The sequence below is a fragment of the Monocercomonoides exilis genome, assembly GCF_001643675.1.
Source record: "Monocercomonoides exilis strain PA203 chromosome Unknown scaffold65-413564, whole genome shotgun sequence".
Lineage (NCBI taxonomy): Eukaryota > Preaxostyla > Oxymonadida > Polymastigidae > Monocercomonoides > Monocercomonoides exilis.
Genome location: NW_027150610.1, coordinates 103792 through 127629, shown reverse-complemented (window position 1 = coordinate 127629; position 23838 = coordinate 103792). Strand labels below are relative to the sequence as shown.

Below are 23838 nucleotides of genomic sequence, written 5' to 3'. Positions count from 1 at the left end.
GTGATGATTATGGGATCATGATCCCATATTTCTGATAACATCCCATTATCTTGTGGAGCATCGAAAAACATTATTTCCTGCATCATTTCCATTTTCAAAATTCAATTCACTGCTTTTATTTTCATTTTTCTGAATCATTCTATATAAACATTAATTCCAAGAAACTGCCATCTTTAATTGATTTCCTCTTTTTTCTTCAATTATTTGTATCTCTCGTCTTTCTGCAGATATTTTGCTTTAATTAAGTGCCTCATCCCTTCATCTCCTTTTTCGTTAAATTATTTTCTTTCATTTGATATCACCATATTTTCTTCATTTGATTTCAAATATTCCTGAAAACACAAATGAAAATAAAAAAAAATATCAAAAAAGATGAAAATGAAAATTTTCACACCAAGAAATAAATCCAGCTGATCTTAAGCTACATATTATAACTTTTGCCTTATTCAGTAAAAATTGCTTCAACTTTTCATCATATCTCCAAAATAATATTTTTCAGCAATTCTTTTCGATGGAATTTCTTTTTTCCTTTTTTTCAGAAAGAAATTGATTTTTGATTCAATATCCTCTGATCTTTCTCTTTTCTGATTTTTCTTCATTTGTTCCTTCGATTAATCCTCTTTTCTCTTTCTTCTATTTCTTATCAACTGTTTTTCAGGATTTCTTCTTCTTTGAGGCATTCAATGCTTTCCATCAGAATTTTCATTTTCTTTGTTTTTCTTTTATCTAGTTTGTTTTTGAATCAATCTAGTTTCAGAGCATTCTCTTCAAATATTCCGATGATATTCTACCATTTTCAACTATTTTCCAGTTCCTTCAAAAATACCTCAATCCAGCCTTTTCTCACATTTATTGAACATTAACTATTGTTTTTTTGACGAATAAGAGGAGATTTGTAGGACGTTCAATCATGATAACTGCTCTTTTCCAAAAAATAGTTTTCCACACTCATTTCCGCTATTGAACCTTGATGTTATTTCCATCTTTTTGCAATTGGAGAATGATTTGAAAGTATCTATGATTGATAATCAAAATAATCCAATTTTGTTTGATGATGGTGCAAAACTTTCCTTAAATACACATATTAAAAAAAATTTTGTTAAAAGAAAAACTCAAACATTCATTTCCTTTGATATTTCCGTTGTCAAAGCTGCGGAGCTCGACTTCCCTTCAGATTCCGAGTCTGGAATAGCAATCATTTCTTTTGCATTTTCTAGTGAATACAGCCCTTCTGTGGCAAATGAAATTGGCCAAAAAGAAACGGAAAAAAAGACAAACAGAAACATAAAATATGATTATTTTGCTCAGGTATCACGTGGAATGTCCTTGAATGAAACATTTTTTGATAAACAGTCTATTATGTCTTGATATCATAAGGCTTTGCAATAAAAGTGGAGTTTCTCCAGAAAAAATAAATAATCGAGCAGGAAAGAAAGTGAATAAAAACATTTGTACTGCATCTGCCTCCAAAATGAGTAATTTTCTGAACATTTAAATAACTGAAGCAAACTGACAATTCCCTCTTCATCAACGTAAAAATGTATGATATATAATTCTTTGTGCAAGTTTCATCGTGAAATAATCCTCAACAATTTTATAAAACTCCGAAAAATGGAAAAGAAAAAATGCAGGAATTCTTATGTTATTATGGGCAACTCTGATTATTCAAATACTTTTTTTTTTTAATTTTTTCATCATTCAATAGTTAGTGAAAAGATAGATACAATGAGAAAAAAACCCGTTACAAAGTAAAAAACCCGGTTTTTTTATTCAGCAACTGTATCTTCAATTTTTTACAATTTTTTATTCAAGTTATATGTTTTTTTTATTGCTGAAAGTGATAATTTATGATCGTTAAGAAAAAAGAAGAATTTAACTTGGCATGCAAAGAAAAATATCATGTTTTTTCTGTGAATCAATAATAATCGTGTGAAATGATGTTCCTCAAATTTCCAAAGTTATAGAAGCCATATCATTGATATATGAAAATTGTTATGAACTTGGCCAAAGCTTTTTACTGTCCAACGCTTAGTCTTTTGCAACCATTTTTTATTCTTATATATTTGTATGAATTATGAAGGATAAATAAAACAATTAACAATTAGCATTCAATCCAAAATATGCAATACATGTAAAGTCATATATGTAAATAACATTCAAAAAAGAAGTATAAAATATTTGAATAAATAAGTATTTCCTAAACTAGTTGATGTTTCCATTGTTTCGTTATCATCGTGTTGTATTTTGAATTTTTTGCTTCTTGATGGACAAGTTTCTTTTATTCTTTCATTATGCTCTTCAATCCACCTTTCTGTTGATCCAGCTTCATCGTCTTCATAAATGTAGTCACCGTCGATTTTTTTCTTTCTTATTCGAGGGATTCTTTTTGATACTGATTTGTTTCTTGAAGGATGATCACTATCTTCGTCTGAGATATTATAATCATCAGTTTGCGTGAATTCATCCCTATGGTGCTTTTCTTCTATTATCATTTCATTTTGAACCTTTTTTGTTGATTTAACTTTGCGCTTTGGGAAAAAAGAACCAAACAATTCATTGTCAACTTCATCTGAAGAAATTGCTAAAGAAGATTTTGAAGGAGATCCACTTATTTTGGTGAGAACTTGCGAAGCTGCCAGTGGCCAGATTCCTGTGTTGAGAAATGCAGTTTTGATTACCGATGAAGTGGTCGCTACAGCGATGGCCCCTGGTGAGACCTCGGCATGTGCCTTTCTATATGAAGAAGATGAATCATCGATTGGAACTGTGAAATTATTGAAAAATGTTCTTTTCAATCTGGCAAATATCACATTGTTACATTGCTGGAGGAGATGGGTCATGTTAGGGGGAAATGTTTTTATGAAAATTCCGTTATTTTCAGCTTTCATAATGACTTCTGAACATGTATGGGTAGAATGGTTATCAAGAAGAAGAAGAGCCTTTTTCGAAGATGTTGATTGATTTTTTTGATGAATGAGAGGAATCCAATTTTGAAGCATGATGATTTTGAAAATTTCAGTGGTAATCCATCCTGAAGGCACAGGAATTTAATTAATATTAAAAAATTTCAAATTAGAAAACTCTTCAGGCATTTTTTTCTTTGGATAAAGAAAAAAATGAGGAAGGCTGGAACCATCAGAACACACGCATACGCAAAGAGTTGCATTGGCAATTTTTCGAGGATCTATAGGAGAAGGAGGGATTTGGTCCTTCAAACAGATGACCAACTTTGCAGAACTTTCTCCGATTTGTACAGAAGATTCATCGAAATTAAAAATATTGGTAACTTCGATATTGTTTCCTTCTACGATTTCTTTCACTTCTTCAAACCAATTAGTCACACTTTCAGGGCTCTGTGACCGAATTTTTGCAATTTCTAATGGTCTCGCCAAGGCAGCCTTTAAAATAGAACTTCTTTGAACCAAATAATTAGATAATTTCGGATGGAGTTTCTCGTTTTCTTCTTCATTTGTTGATTCTGCGTCCAACATTTTTATTGCCTATTTAAATAAAGATAAAAATTAATCATATAAAAATATTGAAAACCATTTCCTGTATGTGCTTCATTCGAACAACAACTCCTTCTGATAATAAAGACAAGACCTGATTTTCGATTTTTTCCAGTTTCTCAGAATTAATAAGCGATGGTCTTCCTTCTTTTCCAACATCTCTGTTTTTCTTTTCTGCTGTTTTGCCTCTGTACCAAGCCTGCCTTGAAATGACTTTCGCTTTGACCGCCACGTTCACTGTCAATGGATATGTTTTCTTGATTTCAAAAATTTTCCTCGACCTGGAATGGATTGCGCGGTATTCTCTTGTAGCAGCAATCCTAAGAAGTTCTTCTGAAGAAATGGATTTCTTTTCCATCACAAAAAAGGGAACGATCAAAATTATCAAAATGGAAAAAATATTGTTTGAAAGGCTATTCAATCAAACAAACAAAAGGCAGTTCAAGTGATGGAATGATAATTTTTTTTCATTATATTTGCAAAATTATATCTTGAATTTTCAACAATAAATATAGAATATTAATCAATCATTCTATCAAGTGAACAACAGTTATCGAGAAGAAAGACATCATAATAATTAGAAAAGTTTGAACTTTTCAACTTCAAATGGGTGATTTTTTTTGATATCATAAAAAAGATCAAAAATTGAAAAAATAATATTTATTGTGGTATTTATTGATCATAGAGTTTAATTGATTTTTCATGTATATTAAGCTTTTATTTCTGTCATATATATTTGTTTTTTTTGTTCATATGAAAAAAAGCATACCTTTTTAATGTTTTGATTTAAAAGAATTTTTATGATCAAGTTTCATAAAAATGATGCAAAAATTGATAAAGTTTAATCAACAAAACTCATCAAAAAGACAAAAAAATATTCTTAACTTGCTTAACAAAGCTAATAAAAGGGAAAAAATATTTAGAGAACTCAAAAAAGCGCAACATTAGTGAATTTTTATTTTTCCATAGAAAATGCAATATGTTTTTCATTAATCTAGCTGAAACCTCATTAAAAAATTCCAGTATCTGCTGATCAGCTCAACAGATTCAGCAAACGGGGTTTGTGTTATTCAGGAAACTGCAGTTAATAAGAACACTTTACTCAACATCGAAACTTCTCTTTAAATTCAATATGCAAATGCAGTTCAATTTTTCTTCTCAACACCATATCGTTTCCTGTCATTTCTTCTCGACATTTTTAAAATTCTCATTTCGTTAACTGCGTTCTTTTCCAAAGTTCCTGCTCTTGCAACTCATGCGCAGAAATCTATATTAAATTCGTCCCAATCATCATTTGTTTTTTGTTCAGTCTATTTCTTTCCCCTTTTCGTCATCTTCTTCCTCTTTCTCTTGATCATCCTTTTCTTTCGTTCCAGCTTCCCCTTCATTTGACTCTCTCTCCTTCATCGCTCTCATCTCTCCAGGTGGCAACAATTTCTTTTGTTTCACAAGCAAATCACTTTGATGATCAAAATTGATATCCTTCCACTCTTCTTCCAAACCTTCTATCTTCTCTCTCTCTTCCTTCGGCTCTCGCCATTACAGCAATTAAACAATGGCATATCCGATTCTTCCCTCCCTTGAAAGTGAGACTCATTCTAAACAGTTTTTCCTTTCCCTTCTGATCCCACTGCTCTCTCCCATGTTCTCTTACAGAATTGATTGGGCTGAGCTTCATCGACTCCTCCTTTTTTTTTTTGACAAGTTCTATTTTATTGGCCGTTCTGTGAGTGCTATCAATCAGCAAGAATTAAGATTGTGAAATAAGTTGCGGCTTGGGAGAAGATGAAGAGGAAAGGATGAAGGAGAAGGAGCAAATGGCTGAGGAATTGATATAACCCTCTTTCAAATACGATTCTGAAAGAAGAAAATCATTCTTGTTGTTGAGGAGTGCGCTTAGTGACTCGGATATAGCAGTTCTTATCTTCTCATTGGACTATGTTCCGCTGTGGCTGTTTTGCGCTGCATTCTTCTGAGGTGGAGAAGCTGCGCGCGTTCATCAGGTAGTGGGTGGAGCATGAAATGGTGGGATCGGTATATCAAAGAATTAGTTCTGAGGCAATCAATGGATGCAGCAAAGGTGAGGATTGGAAAAAACGCAGTCGAGACAAAGTGAGCGAATGACCTTGTGTGAGAGGAGAAGCTGAATATAACCATCATTCTTCTTCTTCTTCTTCTTCTTCTTCTCTTTCGTTGCACTCTCCTTTTCTTCATCCTCTTCATCTTCCTCCTCCTCCGTATCTTCTCTTGTTCCTCTTTTTCCCAACAGGTGCATACAGATTAAGCAAAGCACCAGCAGCTCCTATTTTCGCTATGTCAGTTGCCGTTGGCAACGCCAGGACGCCACAAGATTCAACACAACGCCCCAGCTCAGCAAACGACGCAGCAGCTCTTCCTTCGTAACTGTTGGCTCGTTGTTCGCTTCTTTATCCTTCTCGTTTCTCTTCTCCTTCGTATCCCCAAATATCACACTTCCATCATATCCCCTCCGTGGCATTCCACCATATCCTCCATCTCGTTTTTCCTCTCCAACTCCTTCTTCAGCCAGCCCTCTTCCTTCTGTAAGCGCCTCGATGATTTCCGACGTGTTGTTCCGAACAATCGCCTGTGGTGAGTGCATCAGCTCGACCAGCTCGTTAAACAGCGCCTTGTCGAGCAAGCTGGCAAACAGCTTGAACGGCTTGCTGGTTAGTGAGAGAAGGATGGAAGAAGCCTTTCCACTGTTTTCAGGGTGTTGGGTGCAACAGGCGGTGGATGGGCTGGAGAATGCAGTGGTGCAGAAACACGGAATGGAACTCAGCACCATTTGTGATGAATTTGTGGGTCACACGAAGAGAAGAAGAGACAAGAGGGTACCAATGTAAACTGGATGTGAATATATTTGTGTATTTGTGAATAATGATAACGAATGAGTGAAAAAGTGGGTGTAAAAATGAAGAAGAAAAAGAATTTGATCAAAAAGAAGAAAGAAAGAAAAACTTGTGAACAAAATCTCAACAAATATTTTCTGACAAACCTCATGAATCTGATCAATTGCTTTGCAACAGCATCATTCAGCAAATAATCTTTACTGCTTTGTAAGACAATTGAAAAATCATTGCCACTAGTCCACCATCATAACTGTTCATCATTTGAGAGTGAACAAAAAAATTTAGATTTAGATAATTATTTGAAAAGCAAAATTCAGATTTACAAAAATAAATCAAACAATTAAAGAAATATATTTTATTTTATAGAAAAATTCAAATTTTCCATACAATTCTGGTTTGCTACATGGGTGATGGCGTTGAGTCTCCTCAGTCTGCGGATGTTGTTTAAGCCGCAGACCATTAACTGTTCAACAGGAAACGCACAGCGCAGCTAAAATGGAACGTCCATCGACAGAAAAGTGCCACAAACGTCACTGGTACACGGCTCAATCACATTCTGCCGCTTCACTTTGAACGAACGTCCTGAGCTGTGCTTGATGGATAGGAGGTTGGTTGGGGAAGGAGAAAAGGAAGAAGAAGAAGAAGAAAAAGGAAGTGGTGATGATGGTGATGAAATGGGAAAAGAAGAAGAAGTGAATGAAGATGATTTGTTAGTAGATGCAAACGTTGAGAAAGTGAATGGTGTTTCCATAATCTGCTGATGAATCCTTCTTCGATTTTTGATTTCAGGAAGAAAATCTGAGCAAAGAGTGGTTAGAATCTTCACAGGCTTATTTTTCGTCTCAGCTTCTTTCTTCTTCTTTTGTGAGAAACCTTTTTTCTGTGCCTTTTTTATGCATCTGCCAAATCCTTCTTTTCCTTTTTCTCTTCCTTCTCAATATCCGCCCGAATTCCCATAGCTTGCTGTACATGTTGCGTGGTTCAGAAGGATGCTTTGTGGCTCAAATATATCCCCCATAGCTTTCATGTTGCTGCTTGCAAATGCACCTGCATTGCTCAACTGTCCTTCACAAGAATCGTTCGAGGAATACCCAGCGAGAAGGAAGAAATGGAAGAAGGAGGAGAAGGAGGAGAAGGAGGAGAGCAAGAAGAAGACATGTTTGATAAAGAGACAGAGCTTGGGCTAATTATGTACATGGACTTCTGGGTAAGTGAAGAGGAATCGGTGGCGGAAGACGTAGAAGTAATGGGCTTCGGGGAAGTGCCAGTCAGAACAGAAGTGGAAGATAATTGGGTATGGTGGAAGTGAGAAAAAGGAGGAGTAGCAAATGTCGAGGAAGCTGTGATGTTTTGAGTGTGCTATTGAACGAGTAAAATGTCTGCTGATGTTCATCTTCATTTTCATCACCTCCTTCTTCTCTTCCCCTGTCCTCCTCCTCCTTTCCGTTGCTGCCTGTGCAAGCCTTGTGTCGAAAATGTCAATTTGCGATGTGCAAAACCAGTTTTTCTCCTTCGCCTTCGTCTTCGCCTTTGGCTCTTCTTTCTGACTCCGTTTCCTCTGCACGAAGCTCAATTTGCTTCTGAAATCCACCTTCTTTGCCTCTTTCATTTGAACTTGAACTCCTCTCTCTTCGCTTCTTGGCAGTGTCATAAAGCGAGCAGATGAACGTAATGTGCCTTGAAGCTCCTTCCCTCTTCCACTTCCATTTCTCATTCAATGCCCATTCGCCTCATTCACTCCATTCAGCATAGCCGGAGCGCGGAAGCCGAACGAAGTACTGAAGCAGAGTTGGATGTGCTGCTGCAAAAGAAGAAAGCAGTTCAAATGCACATCCAGCAATCCCACAGAAGGCATTGATGATGATGATTCTGTTGAGAGTAGGTAATCCGAACAATATTATTTTTGGTGCGTTTATCAAGCTGCCGATTGAACAGTAAACACAAATTTGAATATCGATGACTTAATCCAATGCGAAATGTGAAGAAATGTCAAAGAGAAAGGAGAAGAAGGCGAAGAAGAAGGTGAAGACGAAGTTCAAGTCGAAAAATTTGAATATATGCGGTGATAGAGAAATGCGCAATCAGTCAACTGGCGTTTCTGAAGAAGATGACGAGGACGCTTTGCGTGAAGTCGTTAATAGGCCAAATTGTCTCGCTGTATACACTTCAGATTGGTTTGAAAAAATTCAATCACAATATTTGTGACGAACAGACTGTGGAAATTAATCTTGCTGTATTTTTCCAAAATCAATTGAATTTCATTTTGCGATTTCCTCTCCATTCCTCTCAAAAATCGAAAATGATAATATTTCTCAATTTCTTTTCTTTTCCATTCCCCTCTTCCATTCAGCTCACAAAATCATCTGAAAATATCAATCCCCTCCTTTTCTTCATCTTTCCCATTCTCTTCCATAAAATCTTTTCTTCAAAAAAAACACCCTTTTCCATTTGAACACTTCAGAATATTCTTCTTCTTGCCCACTTTAACACTCTTTTCTTTCTCTTCAAAATCCATTTCTCCAATCACCAATCAGTCCTCTTTCATCATCCTCAGCCACTTACCTACATATTTACAACAAACTTTTCTCCAAATCTCCGCTTGCTCTTCCCCATCCCTCTGTCTCAGAATTTCTTCCTTTCAAAAACCACTCTCGAAACATTAACATTCCATAAAACTCTCAATTCCTTCCCTCTGCAACAAATAATCCTCTTTCATCTCTTCTCTGAACAATATCCCTCATGTGCAAGGTGTTGATGAGATAAACGAGTTATTCTTCTTTGGATGGTTGAGAATATTATTAAAGGAGATGATCATGCCAAAAACGGAAAAAACCCCTCTGGACAGCCACCACGATGTGTACGGGCTGAAAAGACCCTCCAGTGAGACATACAATGTTTTTTGTGGAGATGCATTCCATGCTGCAATTTGACCATTCTGAGACTGAAATGAAGAGATTGATTTATTTTTGGAATGATGATGGCTGTGGAAATGAGTGTGTTTGGCAAAAAACAGTCGAAGAGCAGTTTGTTCTTTATTTATTTTTCTTTATATGAATATTTATCTGTTGACTGTTTTTGTGTTGTTTTCAGGGCAGGAGGTGGAAATGAATGAAAATGAATGAAAGCAGGATATCTCCAAATCCAGAATATTGATAGTGTTTGAACAGTGAATCCATATGGAATGTGTGGGAGTGAAAAAGTTGGAACGGAAATTGGAGATAGTTATTTCTTTAAAAGCTGATTGGATTTGAAAAGAAAGGAAAATTTTCAGTTTTTTCAGAACAGCAGGAAATCAATGTGTTCGAGAGAGAAATATGAATTTAGGACAGCATGACGGGAACTGGTTGCAAAAACTGTTGAAATTTATTTGTTATCAACAAATGTTTTCAGATCTTCATAATCAATTTAAATGTTTCTTTGCTGTAACTTTATTAAAAAAATATTTGTGTTAGTAATTGATTAATCACGTGAATGAAACTATTATATTTGGATGTATTAACGATTGAACGAATATTTTGTTCTGTTTATTGAATTCTCGATATTTTCGAATAATTTTTTAATATTTTTTTCAAAATATGTAATAAAATCAATTGAAAACAAATTAAAATCAACAAATAATAAATAATAACTATATATTAATGAATATTTTTGCATAATTAAACAAAAATATTTTCGATTCAACCCAACCCTTAATTAAATTTGTTTTTGATCAAACGTCGGAATTTTTTATGATATCAAAAAAAATCACCCAAATGCTTCATCAGTCAATAATCAGTTGAAACAAAGCTAATGTTTTGATGAAAGAAAAATTTTCTTTGTTTTAAAGTCCGGGTTTTTTAACTTTGTACCGGGTTTTTTACTCATTAAAAAAAATATGAGTACATATTTTATTTCAGTTGGCTCAATTTCTTTTTAAAAATCGACGGAAAATATCCATCCGAAAGGTTTTTCAAAGATTGGAAAAGTTTAAATGAATTGTTAAATGAATATGGGTGATTATTTTTGAAATCATATATTTTTTCGTGGTGTTGATTTTTCAAAGATTGTTTGTTATTGAATAGAGAATTTGAATTTTTTTAAGAAAAATTCCATCAAAACCATATTAAACACAAATGTTTAAACAAAAACAACAAAGAAAATATTTTTTTATTAAAATTTTCAATTTTTGGTGTTTTGTTGTTAATGCTTTTGAAAAATTTTCGAATCGAATTTTTTGAATGAAAAAATATGATTTCAAAAATAATAACCCATATGATGTGAAAATTTGTATATTTTTCTTTCAATAATAAATCAACTATATTTGAATCGGAATATGTTAAAATTTTTCATCTTTTGTTGTTTGGCAAAACCACTTTTCAGAATATGAAAAAAGATTATAAAAATCCATGAAGAAAATTTTTCTTCTGAAAATGAAAAAATACATGAATAAACAATAAAATGACATGATTAAAGCAGAACTCTGTCAAGCTTCGTTCAAAAATATTTGCAATCAAACATGCAAAATGGTTGAGAAAAAGAAACAATCACTGTGCAAAGCCTTTGTTCTGAAAAGTGTTTCGGACACAATTAAGACTGAAAAATATGAAGTGTGATTTCCAGTTGAATTCTTCTTTCAAAGTGACATTGGGAAGATGACTGTCGAAAAAGAAGGAGGAAAAAAGGAAAAGAATAAATGGCTTTTGGTTGATTTCTGTGAATGCTATCTTTCGTTGACAAAGATGGATTCAATCAACAAGTTCAAAAAGTGACAATGGAAATTCCTTGTCTTCTAAATGCTGCAAAAAGCAAAGGGAAAAACATTGTGAAATAAAAAAAGGTTGAAGTTCCCTTGAATTCATTTTGTTGTGTTTGTAAAGTGAAGTTCTCGGTGACAAAACTTTGAAAGAGAAGATGATGGGGAATATGGATTTTGAAAAAGAATATAGGGTCAACTTTTTAATGGGACTTTTTCCTTTATTGGCACTTTTTTTATTTTCGACAACAAAAAGCTGAAAAGTGTAAAGTGGCTTTCAGCATTTGGATAACCGATTTTAACAAAGTTTATTCAATTTATTACCGGTTTGTTTTTTAATTTTTGTTTATTATTTAACGAGATATTACGTTTTTTTGATAAATTTGAATTGGTTTTTCCCACTCAACCAAGCATTTCCAGAAAATGAAAAATACTGTTTTCAAAAGCACCAACTTTAATCTATCTGTTTTTTAATTCTTTTTTTGACAAACATTTTTTTCGTGTTATTTTTGCATTTCATTTTTCTAACAACATGCTAACATAAAACTGATTGTTTCTTTGTAAATATAATGATATGATTAAAATAAAAATGTGACATGAAAAACATATACTCTTATAATGAAATGTTGTAAATATAAAACATTAATTTTTTATATTTGTCAAGAACTTAACAATGTCACAAAAGTTTGATCGAAGATCAAATATTGTTGGTACCATATGGCTGTTCTAGACATATAGAAAAAAACTGTGTTCTATTTTTATAACATTTCATTATAAGAGTATATGTTTTTCATGTCACATTTTTATTTTAATCATATCATTATATTTACAAAGAAACAATCAGTTTTATGTTAGCATGTTGTTAGAAAAATGAAATGCAAAAATAACACGAAAAAAATGTTTGTCAAAAAAAGAATTAAAAAACAGATAGATTAAAGTTGGTGCTTTTGAAAACAGTATTTTTCATTTTCTGGAAATGCTTGGTTGAGTGGGAAAAACCAATTCAAATTTATCAAAAAAACGTAATATCTCGTTAAATAATAAACAAAAATTAAAAAACAAACCGGTAATAAATTGAATAAACTTTGTTAAAATCGGTTATCCAAATGCTGAAAGCCACTTTACACTTTTCAGCTTTTTGTTGTCGAAAATAAAATAAGTGCCAATAAAGGAAAAAGTCCCATTAAAAAGTTGACCCTAAAATGGATTTTGAAAACTGAAAAGAAGTGTGAATTGGATAAAACCAGAGAAAGCCAATGGAGGAAAAGAAACAAAAAAGGAATGGATAATTGGAGAATGGAATCAAACTACACAAAATTCATATTTTCCAGAGAAGGTTATTGTGAGAAGTGTCTGATGAGCTGTTCTTCATTATTGGAGGATTGGAGTGACAAGTGATTGGCTCTTTCAGAGACATAGCAAGAGAAGTGAGTAAATTTGTGAAATAGAGGATCTGAAACGATGAAACAAGCCTTGAAAAAATGCTGAGAATGAAAGTGTCTGTATTTGCGTTGGAGGTGCTGCAATTCTTGAAAATGAACATGAAGACTGCTTTTTTCTTTTTGAGTTTCTGATGCAAAGATTGAGAAGAATCAAAGGAACACAGAATCCAATTGTGGAGTTCTTTTTCTGGAAATGGAGATTTCCGAATGGAAAGGTCTTCCAAAATTAGTGTCGTTAATAATTTTTCTCCTCTCTGCTTTCAATTCTGAAAATCTCTTTTGTTCTTCCATCTCTGCACTGATTCGTTCTCATTCCATTCACACTTCAATGTGAGAAAAAAAGCAAAAAAGCAAAAGTTGAAACAAAAAAGAAATGAAGAAAATTTTCTTTTCTTTTTTCAATAACACTTGCTAAATATCTCTTTGGCATTCTTTCCAAAGGGCGTGCATTTCATTCAGCCAATAGGCAAGCAACAAACAACCACATTCAAGTGTTAAATGAAAGAACAATACAGAAACCAAACATTCAGACGAACCACAACACAATAGATTTAAACCGAGAATCCGGGTTATTCTTTTCTGTAACAAAGCATGAAATGGATAATAATCACCAGATAGAGAGTTTGAAATATATGGAAAAATCAATAAAGATATTGGATAGAATAAACTCAAGCAGACGAAACAAGATCACTCAAAGATTTTTCTCAAAGAAGAAATGCCCAATTGAAAGCGGAAAATGATTCCTTTCCATCATGTTACTCACAAAATGAAGATTCTCCTGTTAAATTGTGTCACACACTTTAATTTGTTTTCCGTTCATCTCTTTGAAGAAGCCATTGAAATGACAACTTTGATGGTTGAAAGATGAAACACCGCACAAAAGGATATCAAATATGTTGCCCATGAGATTCACTGACGCAGTTGAAAATACAACACTCTCTCGAGTTGTGAATACCACAGAGCAATTGGAAAGTGAGATTTCTGAAATCGCACTTTAAGAAGCAACTTCAGAAAAAAGGACGATAACTGGGGTTAAGTTATCAGGCTAATGACTTCGTCAAGCTCTCAAGATTATTTAAGATAGAGCAAAATAAAAGAAGATGGAGATGCTAAACTCGAGATGAACCAAATGGGAATCACAACAAAACACAGGAAGGTGAATATGTGAATTGTCAAAATCTTCCCAAAGAGTGCCTCTGAATTGTGAAAATCCTTCTCTCATTCTCATTAAAGATTGTTTGTCTTTTCTATCGTATTATTTCACCTGTTTTTTTTTTTTCAAGTTTTCTTTTCATCATTTCTAGATGATATGCGTTCAATTCTTCAACTGCGCAAAAAGTATGAAATTGTTTTGATTCATAAATGAAAGAAAAAATAAAAAAAAAATATTAATATAATTATTGGCGATCAGAAATAATTCATAGTATGGGAGATATTGAAAAAAAAATTGAGAATTTTTGTTTCGAGGAGCTGGACGGCAGTTTTGAAGCATGACGAACGTGATTCACTACCGTTTTGAGATAGACAAAGGGTTCAGCTCGATTGGGTTTTCAGGGTTTTTGATAAGCGTGCGGGACTTGAAAGAAGAAATTGCGACGAAGGAGAAAATCCCTCTCGGGGAAGGCGATCTGCGCATTGTGGATGCCAACTCTGGCGAAGGTGTGCACCGTGGCGAAGTTTGTGTTTGCCACATAGCCGGGATTTGATTTGTTTTACGAGAGAAAAAATATTTTTTTTTGTTTTTTTGGCTTTTTTCCATTTTTCGCTGTGAGTTTCTTTTTTATTTCTTCACGTCATTGTTTGATGGCATCAACATTTGTGGCTGCTTTTCGTCATATCCTTTTTGTTAAAACTTATTTGTTTGTGCTTTGCAACATGAAATTGGTCGCTGCAGAGTACAGAGACAACAAACTGCTCACGCACGATACGCAGGTGATTGTCTCGCGTGTGCCCTCTGCAAACTCGCGAACGCTGCTTCCGAATGCTCGGTTTGGATGCTTCACCCACTTTTTATTCAGCATTTGGATTTTCTCTCCGTTTTCTCGTTATGTTTTTCCATTTTGATGCAAACTCCAATGCTCTACGCTATTTATTTTGCGGGTTGATCCTTATCTGCTGGCATGGTGCTTGAATTGAAGAGATGTGGATCCAAAGCCCCGGCCGACATCTTTTGTGTGTTTTTTGTTGAGCTTCACATTTTTCTTTTTTTTCACAAAGGATTGCCTGCTTTATATTTCAACTCTTTTCCACATGTATTCTCCAACATTTGCGCTCTGGTGTTTGGATTTGATGTGCGCTCCATTGTTCTTTTCTTCCTTCTTCTTCTCGTTCTTTGTTCTCCTTTGATTTGATTGTCCTTCTCCTGAACACTTTTTTTTCTCCTGGATTGGGCTGAAATTGAAAGATCAACGAGGAGCGGATTCGAGCAGAGCATCTGGAGAGCCAAAGGCTGGGGGCAGCGCAGGAAGAAGAGGAGGAAGAGGACTATTACAAGAAGCACACAGATGTGTTTGTGCAGCAGAACCAACGGTTTGTGGAGCTATTTGCTGAAATTGTTTATTTCTCATCTTCTTCCATTTTATTGTTTGTTTTGTTTTGTGGATGGCGCTTGTGCTGTGTGCAAATGGTGCTGTGTGTTGCTGAGCCAGGCCGCTGCGAGGGCGTTTGGGGAGCAAGTGGACGGTGGCGACGGGGCGAGGGAGCGGTGGAGGGCTGGGCGGAGGTGGGGGCGCAGGAGGGTTTGGCGGGCGCTTTGGAGGAGGGTTCAGGGGAGAAGACGAAGTGTGCGGGCGGTGCGGGGGGAGGGGGCACAGCACGATGAACTGTCCGCTCTCGACAGTGTCAGGAATCCCTGCCTCGCACATCAAAGTGGTGGAGTGTGTCTGTTGCGCCTGTTTGGGCATTTGCCTTTTTTTTTTTTGCAGTTTTTGTTTTATTATTTTGTGTTTTGTGTGATGGCAGCAGAACAAGAGAATGACAAGTGCCGATGACAGTTGCCAGCCATTTTTGTTGGCTTTGGCAGTTTTGCTGGCCATCCGAAGAGTTTTCTGTTGACTTTTGAGTGTTGCTGCAAAAGCTGTTTTATTTCAATCGGATATTTGCATTTTCCTTTCCTTTCTTTTTTCCTTTTTTATTTTATTATTATCATCATTTTCATTTTTGTGTGTTTATTTTTTTATGTTTTTGAAACTGGCGATGCATCAATGGAATGGAATTGTGCTTTTTCTTCTCTTTCTCTTTCTCTTTTTTTCATTTTATTTTTTTGGTGAACAAAACGAATGACTGCAAACAAAACTGGTGATTTGAATGTGCAATGTGCAATGTGCTCCATCTGCATATTTATATGTGTCGGACACTCTGCCATTCAACAAATGAATATAAACATCCGACTCTCTTTCTTTCTTTCTCTTTCTCTTTCTCTTGGGGCAGTCGGCGGGATGAAGACTTCGATCCGTCTGAGCGGCGTCTGGTGGGGCAGGACGGGCAGTATGTGGAGGAGATTGTGCGGGCACAGGACAGGCGGTGGAACAGGCCGATGGACGACTCGTTCTCTTCGCCTGCGCTGCACACTCAGCCTCTGCTGGGGCAGCAGACACCGCAGACACAGGCAGCATCCACACGGGGTGCTTCAGGGATGGGCAGAGGAGGAAGAGAAGGCATGATGACTCAACCTTCCATGCCTTCATTATCATCATCATCATCATCTGCCCCTTCTTCTGTTCCTGTACCATCATCAGCATCAGCACCAGCACCAGCACCAGCGCCAGCACCAATTGTGGTGCCAGCTGAGCTGCAGTGTCCGCTGTGCCGGCGGCTGATGAAGGATGCAGTGACGATGACGTGCTGCGGGGCAGTGATCTGCCGGCAGTGCGGGTTTCAGAACATGCGTCCGCCGGCGCGGCCGAGCTGCCCTGTGTGCGGGGCAGGCATCACACGGGCACAGATCGAGCCGAACGCAGCGGTGCAGGCACGGGCAGCGGAGTATCTGCGCACGCTGGCCATCCCATCCATGGCGAGCCTGTCTGTGGTGGCACCCGGCACATCATCATCATCTTCTTCAGCTTCATCAAATGTGGCAGCAGCAATGACAGCAAGACCAGGAGAGGATGAAAGGGCCTTCCTTTCCCCACACCCAGGTGTATCTGGTGTTTCAGGTGTATCAGGGACGAGAGGCGGAGGAAGAATGGGCGTTGGGCAGCAGCTGCGGCAGGCGTCGCCATCTCCGTCGCCGTCACCGTCGGTGCGGCTGACAGCGCTGGAGAAGCTGCAGAACGAAGATGTGGATCTGCTGGCCGAGCTGAACGAGAAGGAGCCGTCGGTGCCTGCGTCTGCGCCTCGGACGCTGAGCGAAGGAGGGCTGGGCAGCACAGCAGAGGAGAGGGGAGACACGCTTGGGCAGACAAGACAGACAGGAATGACAGGAATGACAGGGCAGATGGGGCAGACAGGAAAGGCGCTGTTTGCACGACCACCCATCCAGCCCATCCAGCCAACTCAGCCAATGCAACCAATGCAACCAGCACAGCCGCTGCAATCAGTTCAACCTGTTCAACCTGTTCAGCCAGGTAGAATGGCAGGTGCCCCGCCAGCAGGGCCGTATTATGGGGGTGGGCAGCGGATGGGCGGAGTGACTGGGCAGGCGCCGTATGCTCCTCCGCCAGGCAGATACGGAGGAATGGGGCCGTATGCTCCTCTGCCGCCCACTCCGCCCACACAGCAGATGCAGCAGATGCCGCCACAACACGCTCCTCCTCTTTTGTATCCGCCTCCTTCAATTGGAGGAGGAGGTGGAGGAAGACAAGGAGGAGGCGTGGGAGGAGGATATGGCGGAGCACAGCCATATGCAGCTGGCCCTGTCTATGGCAGAGGATATGCCCCTCCTCCGAATGCGCCTGGTGCTGTTGAGAATATCAACACAAATGGAAATACAAATACAAATATGAATATGAATGCTAATTTGAATATGAATGAGAATGTGAATGTGAATGGGACTGGATATGTTGGTGCAAGTGGAGCAGAAGGAGGATATCCTCCTATGCCAATGCAAGCACAGACACAGACACAGACACAGATGCCTATGCCTATGCCAATGCCAATGCCAATGCCAATGCCAATGCCAATGCCAATGCAGATGCAGCCAGCCGAACAGGAAAAGGCAGACGAGCAGGACAGCAAGCACAATTGTATGGCTCTTTTTCAGAAAACATTTGCTTCTCTTTTTTTGTTTATTTTATGTGATTTTGGATTTGGAGAATTTTTTTGTTTCTTCTTTCGATTTTATTTCACAACAACAAAGCAAGACAATATCATTCAACTTTTTTTTTGATTATCATAACTGTCAATCAATTTTCTTCTTTTCTTCATCACTTTTATTTATTTGTTCGTTTGTTCATTCTCTTTTTTCTTTTTAATTGTGATCTGATTGCATTTCATAGCATCTGAGCAGTTGATGGAAGAAATAGGGAAGAAGAGCAAAAGGAAGCGAGGAAGAGGAGAAATGGGAAAAGGCGAACAAACAGACAAAACTGAAGAAGAGGAAGAAAAGAAAGAAGAAGAAGAAGAAAGCGAAAGCGAAAGTGGAAATGAAAGCGAAGAGAAAGAAGAAAAGGAAAAAGAAAGTGGAAATGAAGATGATGATGAAAATGATAAGGAAAAGGAAAAGGAAGATGAAGATGAAGAAGATGGAAGTGATGATGAAAAGGGAGAAGACGAGGCAGCTGGGCGGAAGCGATCGAGGATTGAGGAGCAGACAGAAGGAGAAGATGATGAGAATAAAGAGGAAAAGGAAGAGGAAGATAAAGATAAAGAGGAAAGAGAAGAGCAACAAAGCAGCACAGACAGCAGGGTGTCTAATGGAGAAGGAGAGGCAGAAGAGATGGCACCTCCACAGCAGGCGATGGCAGCTGGGGCTGGCTATTCGAATGGGGCATTGGCAGCCATTGCGCCGGGTGGAGCAGCAGGCGGCGGGCAGGCAGCGGGGCAGGGCGGATACGGGGCAGCGTATGGCGGGGGATATGCGCCATACAATCAGCCGTATGCGCCTCCGCCGTATGGGATGCCTCCTCCTCACACTCTTCCTCCTCCTCATCCTTCTCTGCCCCAACAACAACAGCAGCAGGCAACAGGATATGCAGCAGGTGGGCAGGGGTATGGTGGAGGGGTGTATGGCATGCCGGGTGGGATGGCGCCGTATGCAGCTGGATACAACAACAACAACAACAACAGCAGCAGTGGTGGTAGTGGTGCACCGCCTGGCTATCCACCCCCGCCTTATCAGCCGTCGGGGAGGATGCCTTCTTATCTGCCGCCTTATGCGCCTCTGCCGATGCAGCAGGGGTGGGGCAGATACAACAGCGGGGCAGGGGGTGGGAGTGGGAGTGGGAGTGGGAGTGGGAGTGTGTATGGCGAAGGGGCAGGGCGGATGGGGGGAGAGGAGGGAGAGGGAAGGAGAGGGGGGCAAATGGGACAAGGGGAAGGGGACAGAGAGGGAGAAATGAGTGAGGGATATGGGAATGGCGGATGGGGGTATGGGGTGCCTGGGGTGCCTGGAGTGGGTGGAGTGAGTGGGCCAGGGATGTGGCGGGGGAGAGGGCGAGGGCGGAGGAGGAGGGGAGGAGGCGGAGGGAGCGAGCGAGGGGGCGGGAGAGGGCGAGAGGGAGACAGATGGGGTGGGTCGTCTGTGCCTGTGTCTTCGCAGCAGTTCTACGGAGACGGTGCTGGGCAGAGTGCGCATCCATCTGAGCAGCCCTTCCAATCAGGTGGAAAAGAACAGGAAGAAGGCAGGGCATCAGACAAGACACACCATTCATCATCATCATCTTCTTCTTCTTCGTCGTCGTCACATCGAAGTAAAAGGGATGAAAGCGAAAGAAGGCACAGAAAGAGCAGAAGTCGAGAAAGAAGCAGAGAAAGAAGCAGAAAGAGGAGTCGGAGCAGACAACGAAGCAGAGAAAGAAGAGAAAAGAAGGCGAGCCACTCGCAAAACAGAAGCAGAAGCAGAAGCAGAAGAGCACACAGCAGTCACAGAGAAAGAGAGAAGGAGAGAGAAAAGGAGAGAGAAAGGGGAAAAGAGAAAGAGAAAGAGAAAGAGAAAGGAGGAGAAGAAGAGCAGAGGAAGAGACGCAGCAGAAGCAGAGACAGGCACAGAAGAAGCAGAAGTCGAAATAGAAGTCGAAGCAAGCACACAACACGCGATAGAGAGGAGAGAGAGAAAGAGAAAGAGAAAGAGAAAGAGAAAGAGAAAGAGAAGCAAAAAGAAGGGCAAAAGAGCAGCGTTGCAGCAGATAAAGAGAGCAAAGCAAGGAATGAAAGCAAAGCATCTTCAAGCAGCGATGGAAAGACACGGCAAAAAGATGAGAGAAAAGAAGATCGAAGAGATGATAGAAGAAGTGATAGAAAAGATGAGAGAAAAGAAAGAGACAGACAAAAAGAAGAGAGAAATGGAAGTGAAAGAGAAAGAGAAAGAGAAAGAGAAAGAGAAAGAGAGAAAGAGAAAGAGAAAGAGAAAGAGAAAGAGAAAGAGAAAGAGAAGGAGAAGGAGAAAAAGCAAGATGACAGCCAGAAAGAGACAGATATGTTACAAAAATCAGAGGATGTGCAATCAGAAGGTGATATGAATGATAATAAAAAAAACGAATGATTTCTATAAAATTGAATTGTTAGGGTGCTTGTGAATTAAAGATGTGTATGAAAAAATGATTGAAATTGTATTCCCAATAGTGATGAATGAGTTTAACATACAATGGAGTTGCATAACTATTGAAAATATCGTTATTTAATAAATGGATGTTGAAAATGCTATTTTTTCTATGAATGAATTATAATATAGTTTGTTTATTTTTTTTACTTTTTGTTGAAATAAAGTTATTTTTTTATATTTCTTTTTTTAAAAAAAAAATAATAGGAAAAACAAAAAGACAAAAAAATTATGAATTTAAAGATTATAATAAATTTTAACAAAAATTTCATTTTTTAATAAAAACATAATCATCAATCATTTCATCAAATTTCTGATTCTTTTTTTGATATTTTCCAAACAAAGATTCATCCGTATTTGCATTTTAGTGTTTCTTTTTATTCAAATTTTTCTCTCTCTTTTAACAAAATTCTGAATTCTTCAAAAATAATATGAAATAAAAAATAAAGAACAATATGGAAACAAGTTTCAACGCATAAAAATCAAAACATTCAGACATCGGGCATTTCAATTTGATATGCAGTGCATAAAATAAAATTGTTTCTTTCAAATCTGAAACCCTAAAAATAAATTCTTCAAAAATAGTTCAAAAATAATTCAAAAAGTGTATCATAAAGTTATCTTCAATATATAAAATATAAATCATTTGTATTTTTTTTTTAAAAAAAACGTGTATTAGAGATAAAGAAAAATAAACATTATCATAACAATTTCAAAATAATAATAATAATAATAATAATAATAATAATAATAATAATAATAATAATAATAATAATAATAATAATAATAATAATAATAATAATGAAATAAGACATTTCAACAACAATAACTTCATAACTTTTCACTCAATTTCCTGTAAGCTCTCCATTATGTTGCTCGTCTTCATTCAACATGTGCAGAAAAGGATGAAGCCGAATGATCGACACGTTAATCGAAGCAATATCGCCTTCCAAGCCAGCCTCCACTGCAATCCCACTCAAATCCTCTTCGTCTTCCTCATCTTCTTCATCTTCATCGTCTTCTGTGCTCGTCTCAGGAAGCATATCATCTGACTCTTCGGCAAGTGCTCCGCCGTCTTCTGCCTCATGGCCAGCATTGTTCTCATTCGAAGGCGGATTTCCAACATTCACTCCATTTCCTCCATTTCCTGCTAAATTCTCATTGTTTCCTGTGTTTCCTGCGTTTCCTGTATTTCCTGTATTCCCTTGTGTATTTTCATTGTTTCCCTCTGCATTCACCCCATTCACTCCATTCACTTCATTTTCTCCATTTCCCTCGCCTTCGATGCAGTCTTCGCTGTCTGCACACACCAAACACACAACACACAGCACCCCCTCGGCCACCGCTGCCCACAGCGACAGAAGCGAATCAAAGCCATTTGGCGCAGACTCAGATAGAAACAGCTGCAATGCCAGCACCATAGTGGAGGCAGAGGCAAAAAGCTCTTCTGTTTTGGAAGAGCGGAACGTGGTCTGGACGAAGACGGAGTGGGTGTCAGAGGCAGAAGAGGCGGAAGAGGAGTAGGAAGGGCAGAGGATGAAGGCGAGGAGGAAGACCGGGAGGAGAAGGGCAGAAAATGCGGAGGAGGAGGAGAATGGAGCGCAGACGTGTGTGGCAACGAGAAGAGCGAGGGGGACAGCTACGAAGCAGATGGCAGCCATTTCGAGTGTGGCGAGGAAGGTGCGGGAGATCGAGAGAAGGGAGCAGCCGAAGAAGAAGGGAGGGTATTGCTGGGGGGAGTGATGATGGTGATGATGATGATGATGGTTATGATTATGATGATTATGATGATGGGTGTGGTTGTGGTTGATATGTTGATGATGATGAGGAGGAGGAGGATGGGGAGGATGGGGAGGAAGAGGAAGAAATGCATCAACAACTGGTGCAGAATCAGAGTCAGAGGAAGAGGAAGACACAGAAGAAGCAGAAACTGTGGCAGAATAAGAGTTGATATCAACAGCATTCTCTGTTTGTGACTGTTCTGAAGCAGAAGGAGAAGGAGAAGGAGAATGAGGAAGAGAATGAGGAAGCGAAAGAGGAGAAGGAGAAGGAGAATCGCTGGCTGTTCCGAGTGTGTCGTTCAGATGAGCCTGAAAGAGGGGCGATGTGATGAAGATGCGTGTGGACACGCGCGAAAGCAGGCGAGTGATGTTTTTGATGAGAAAGACGAGAAGAAGACTGCGCGCACACACAGAGAAGATGCGGAAGTGCTTGTGCAGCCAGCGCATGAGGAAGGAGGGATGAGAAGAAGAAGAAGAAGAGAAAGAGGAGGAGGACAAAGAAGAAGAAGTTGATGATGATGATGATGATGATGATGAAGTTGCAACATTGGAAGAAGGCGCAAGTTGAGGATTTGGTGAAAATGAGAAGTGAATTGAGGAAGAAAGAAAATTATACATGCTTTTCAGGGCAGTTTTTGCAAGTGACAGAAAATGCGTGCAAAGAGTGGAGTAAGAAAAGGCATCGCTCAAATAAGAGAGCGCTCCTTGAAATTGTGGACTGTGCAGCGACGAGTCAAATGCTCCGCGGGAGAATTTCTTCAGCGGCACAGCAGACAACGACAGAGGGGTCTCCAAATAGGAGCGTGCTTCTGAGCTCTGCAAGACAGAGGAAAGGGCAGAGAGAAAGGGGGCGTCGTGAAATGAGAAGATGGAGGGAAGAAAGAGGTCGAATGTGGCGACACGGAAGGGCCGCGAACGAGGAAAGCTTGCAAAAGGAAATTCGAGCGGAGAAGCTGAACTTGTAAGGATGTCGTAGACATGCACGAATGGCGATGCCAGATAAGTTTTAATGGTGCTATTTGCACTTTCATTTTTCTCGGATGAAGTCGATAAGATATGTGAGGCATACAAATGCTTCCGTAACCTCGGCGAAAACATGTGGCAGACGTTGCAAATTTCGAGGGTGTTTTCCCACGAAATACTTTCTTCAACAGCTTCAGAAATGTTCACGGGGCGATAATACATTGATGTTTGCTTTTGCATCGCCTTCCATTGGTCAATGTTGTCGGTTGAATAAGAATAATGATTAAGAGTTACAAGACCATTTAAAGGCCAAAAGAAAAAGTGAAACAACGGAGTTAGAAGCAGGTTACGCCCTGGATGAAGAGTTGCTCTTGGAGTTAATTTTCCTTCATAGTATCTCTTAAAAGTATCTGAATCCGAAACTCCCTTTGAAAAAGCAAGAGAAAAGTTTGTGCCGATAAAATTTAAATAAAACTAATGAATTCTTTTCAAAACAACAAATTCCACACAATTCTACTCAATTTTGGAATTATTTCAAGGTCTTGCATTAAAACAGAATTATCTCTAACGATGCGAAATTCCACAACATCAAATGCACCATATTTTAAGAGAAACTTCATGCATGGGTCAAAAATTTCGGTGTGGGGATGAATAATGTAATTTACAGTAAGCTTCACAATAAGAAGGTAAATGAGGAATAAGCAAATTACACAAGGAACTACAGCCATGCGTATTACTTTTAATTGTGATAATGCAACTATTTTTTTGCTCAAAGGCCTTCGTGGTCCATCGTCCATATTTATGATATGGACATAAAAAAATTTTGGGGAAAAATGAGATCACGA

The 23838-nt window shown here is 38.4% G+C and overlaps 4 protein-coding genes across 4 annotated transcripts; 2 read left to right on the top strand and 2 right to left on the bottom strand.

Moving 5' to 3' along the window:
- Positions 1-5820: 5820 nt before the first annotated feature.
- MONOS_16248 (uncharacterized protein) lies at positions 5821-6315 on the bottom strand (the record flags this gene model as incomplete). Its single annotated transcript, XM_067869160.1, has 1 exon — positions 5821-6315. The coding sequence occupies one exon, from the start codon at positions 6313-6315 to the stop codon at positions 5821-5823; it is 495 nt and encodes a 164-aa protein (XP_067719167.1).
- A 467-nt stretch (positions 6316-6782) lies between these two features.
- On the top strand, positions 6783-7688 carry MONOS_16247 (uncharacterized protein; the record flags this gene model as incomplete). Its single annotated transcript, XM_067869159.1, has 3 exons — positions 6783-6808; positions 6894-7120; positions 7339-7688. 3 exons carry the CDS (start codon positions 6783-6785, stop codon positions 7686-7688), a joined length of 603 nt encoding a protein of 200 aa, XP_067719166.1.
- Positions 7689-14043: 6355 nt separating this feature from the next.
- Positions 14044-21078, top strand: MONOS_14946 (putative E3 ubiquitin-protein ligase RBBP6; the record flags this gene model as incomplete). The annotated part of the gene is made up of 8 exons (XM_067867790.1): positions 14044-14212; positions 14448-14541; positions 14692-14725; positions 14958-15082; positions 15202-15429; positions 15983-17736; positions 17989-19826; positions 21061-21078. The coding sequence occupies 8 exons, from the start codon at positions 14044-14046 to the stop codon at positions 21076-21078; spliced, it is 4260 nt and encodes a 1419-aa protein (XP_067719165.1).
- Positions 21079-21094: 16 nt separating this feature from the next.
- MONOS_14945 (uncharacterized protein) lies at positions 21095-23790 on the bottom strand (the record flags this gene model as incomplete). Its single annotated transcript, XM_067867789.1, has 2 exons — positions 21095-23419; positions 23503-23790. The coding sequence occupies 2 exons, from the start codon at positions 23788-23790 to the stop codon at positions 21095-21097; spliced, it is 2613 nt and encodes an 870-aa protein (XP_067719164.1).
- Positions 23791-23838: the final 48 nt, after the last annotated feature.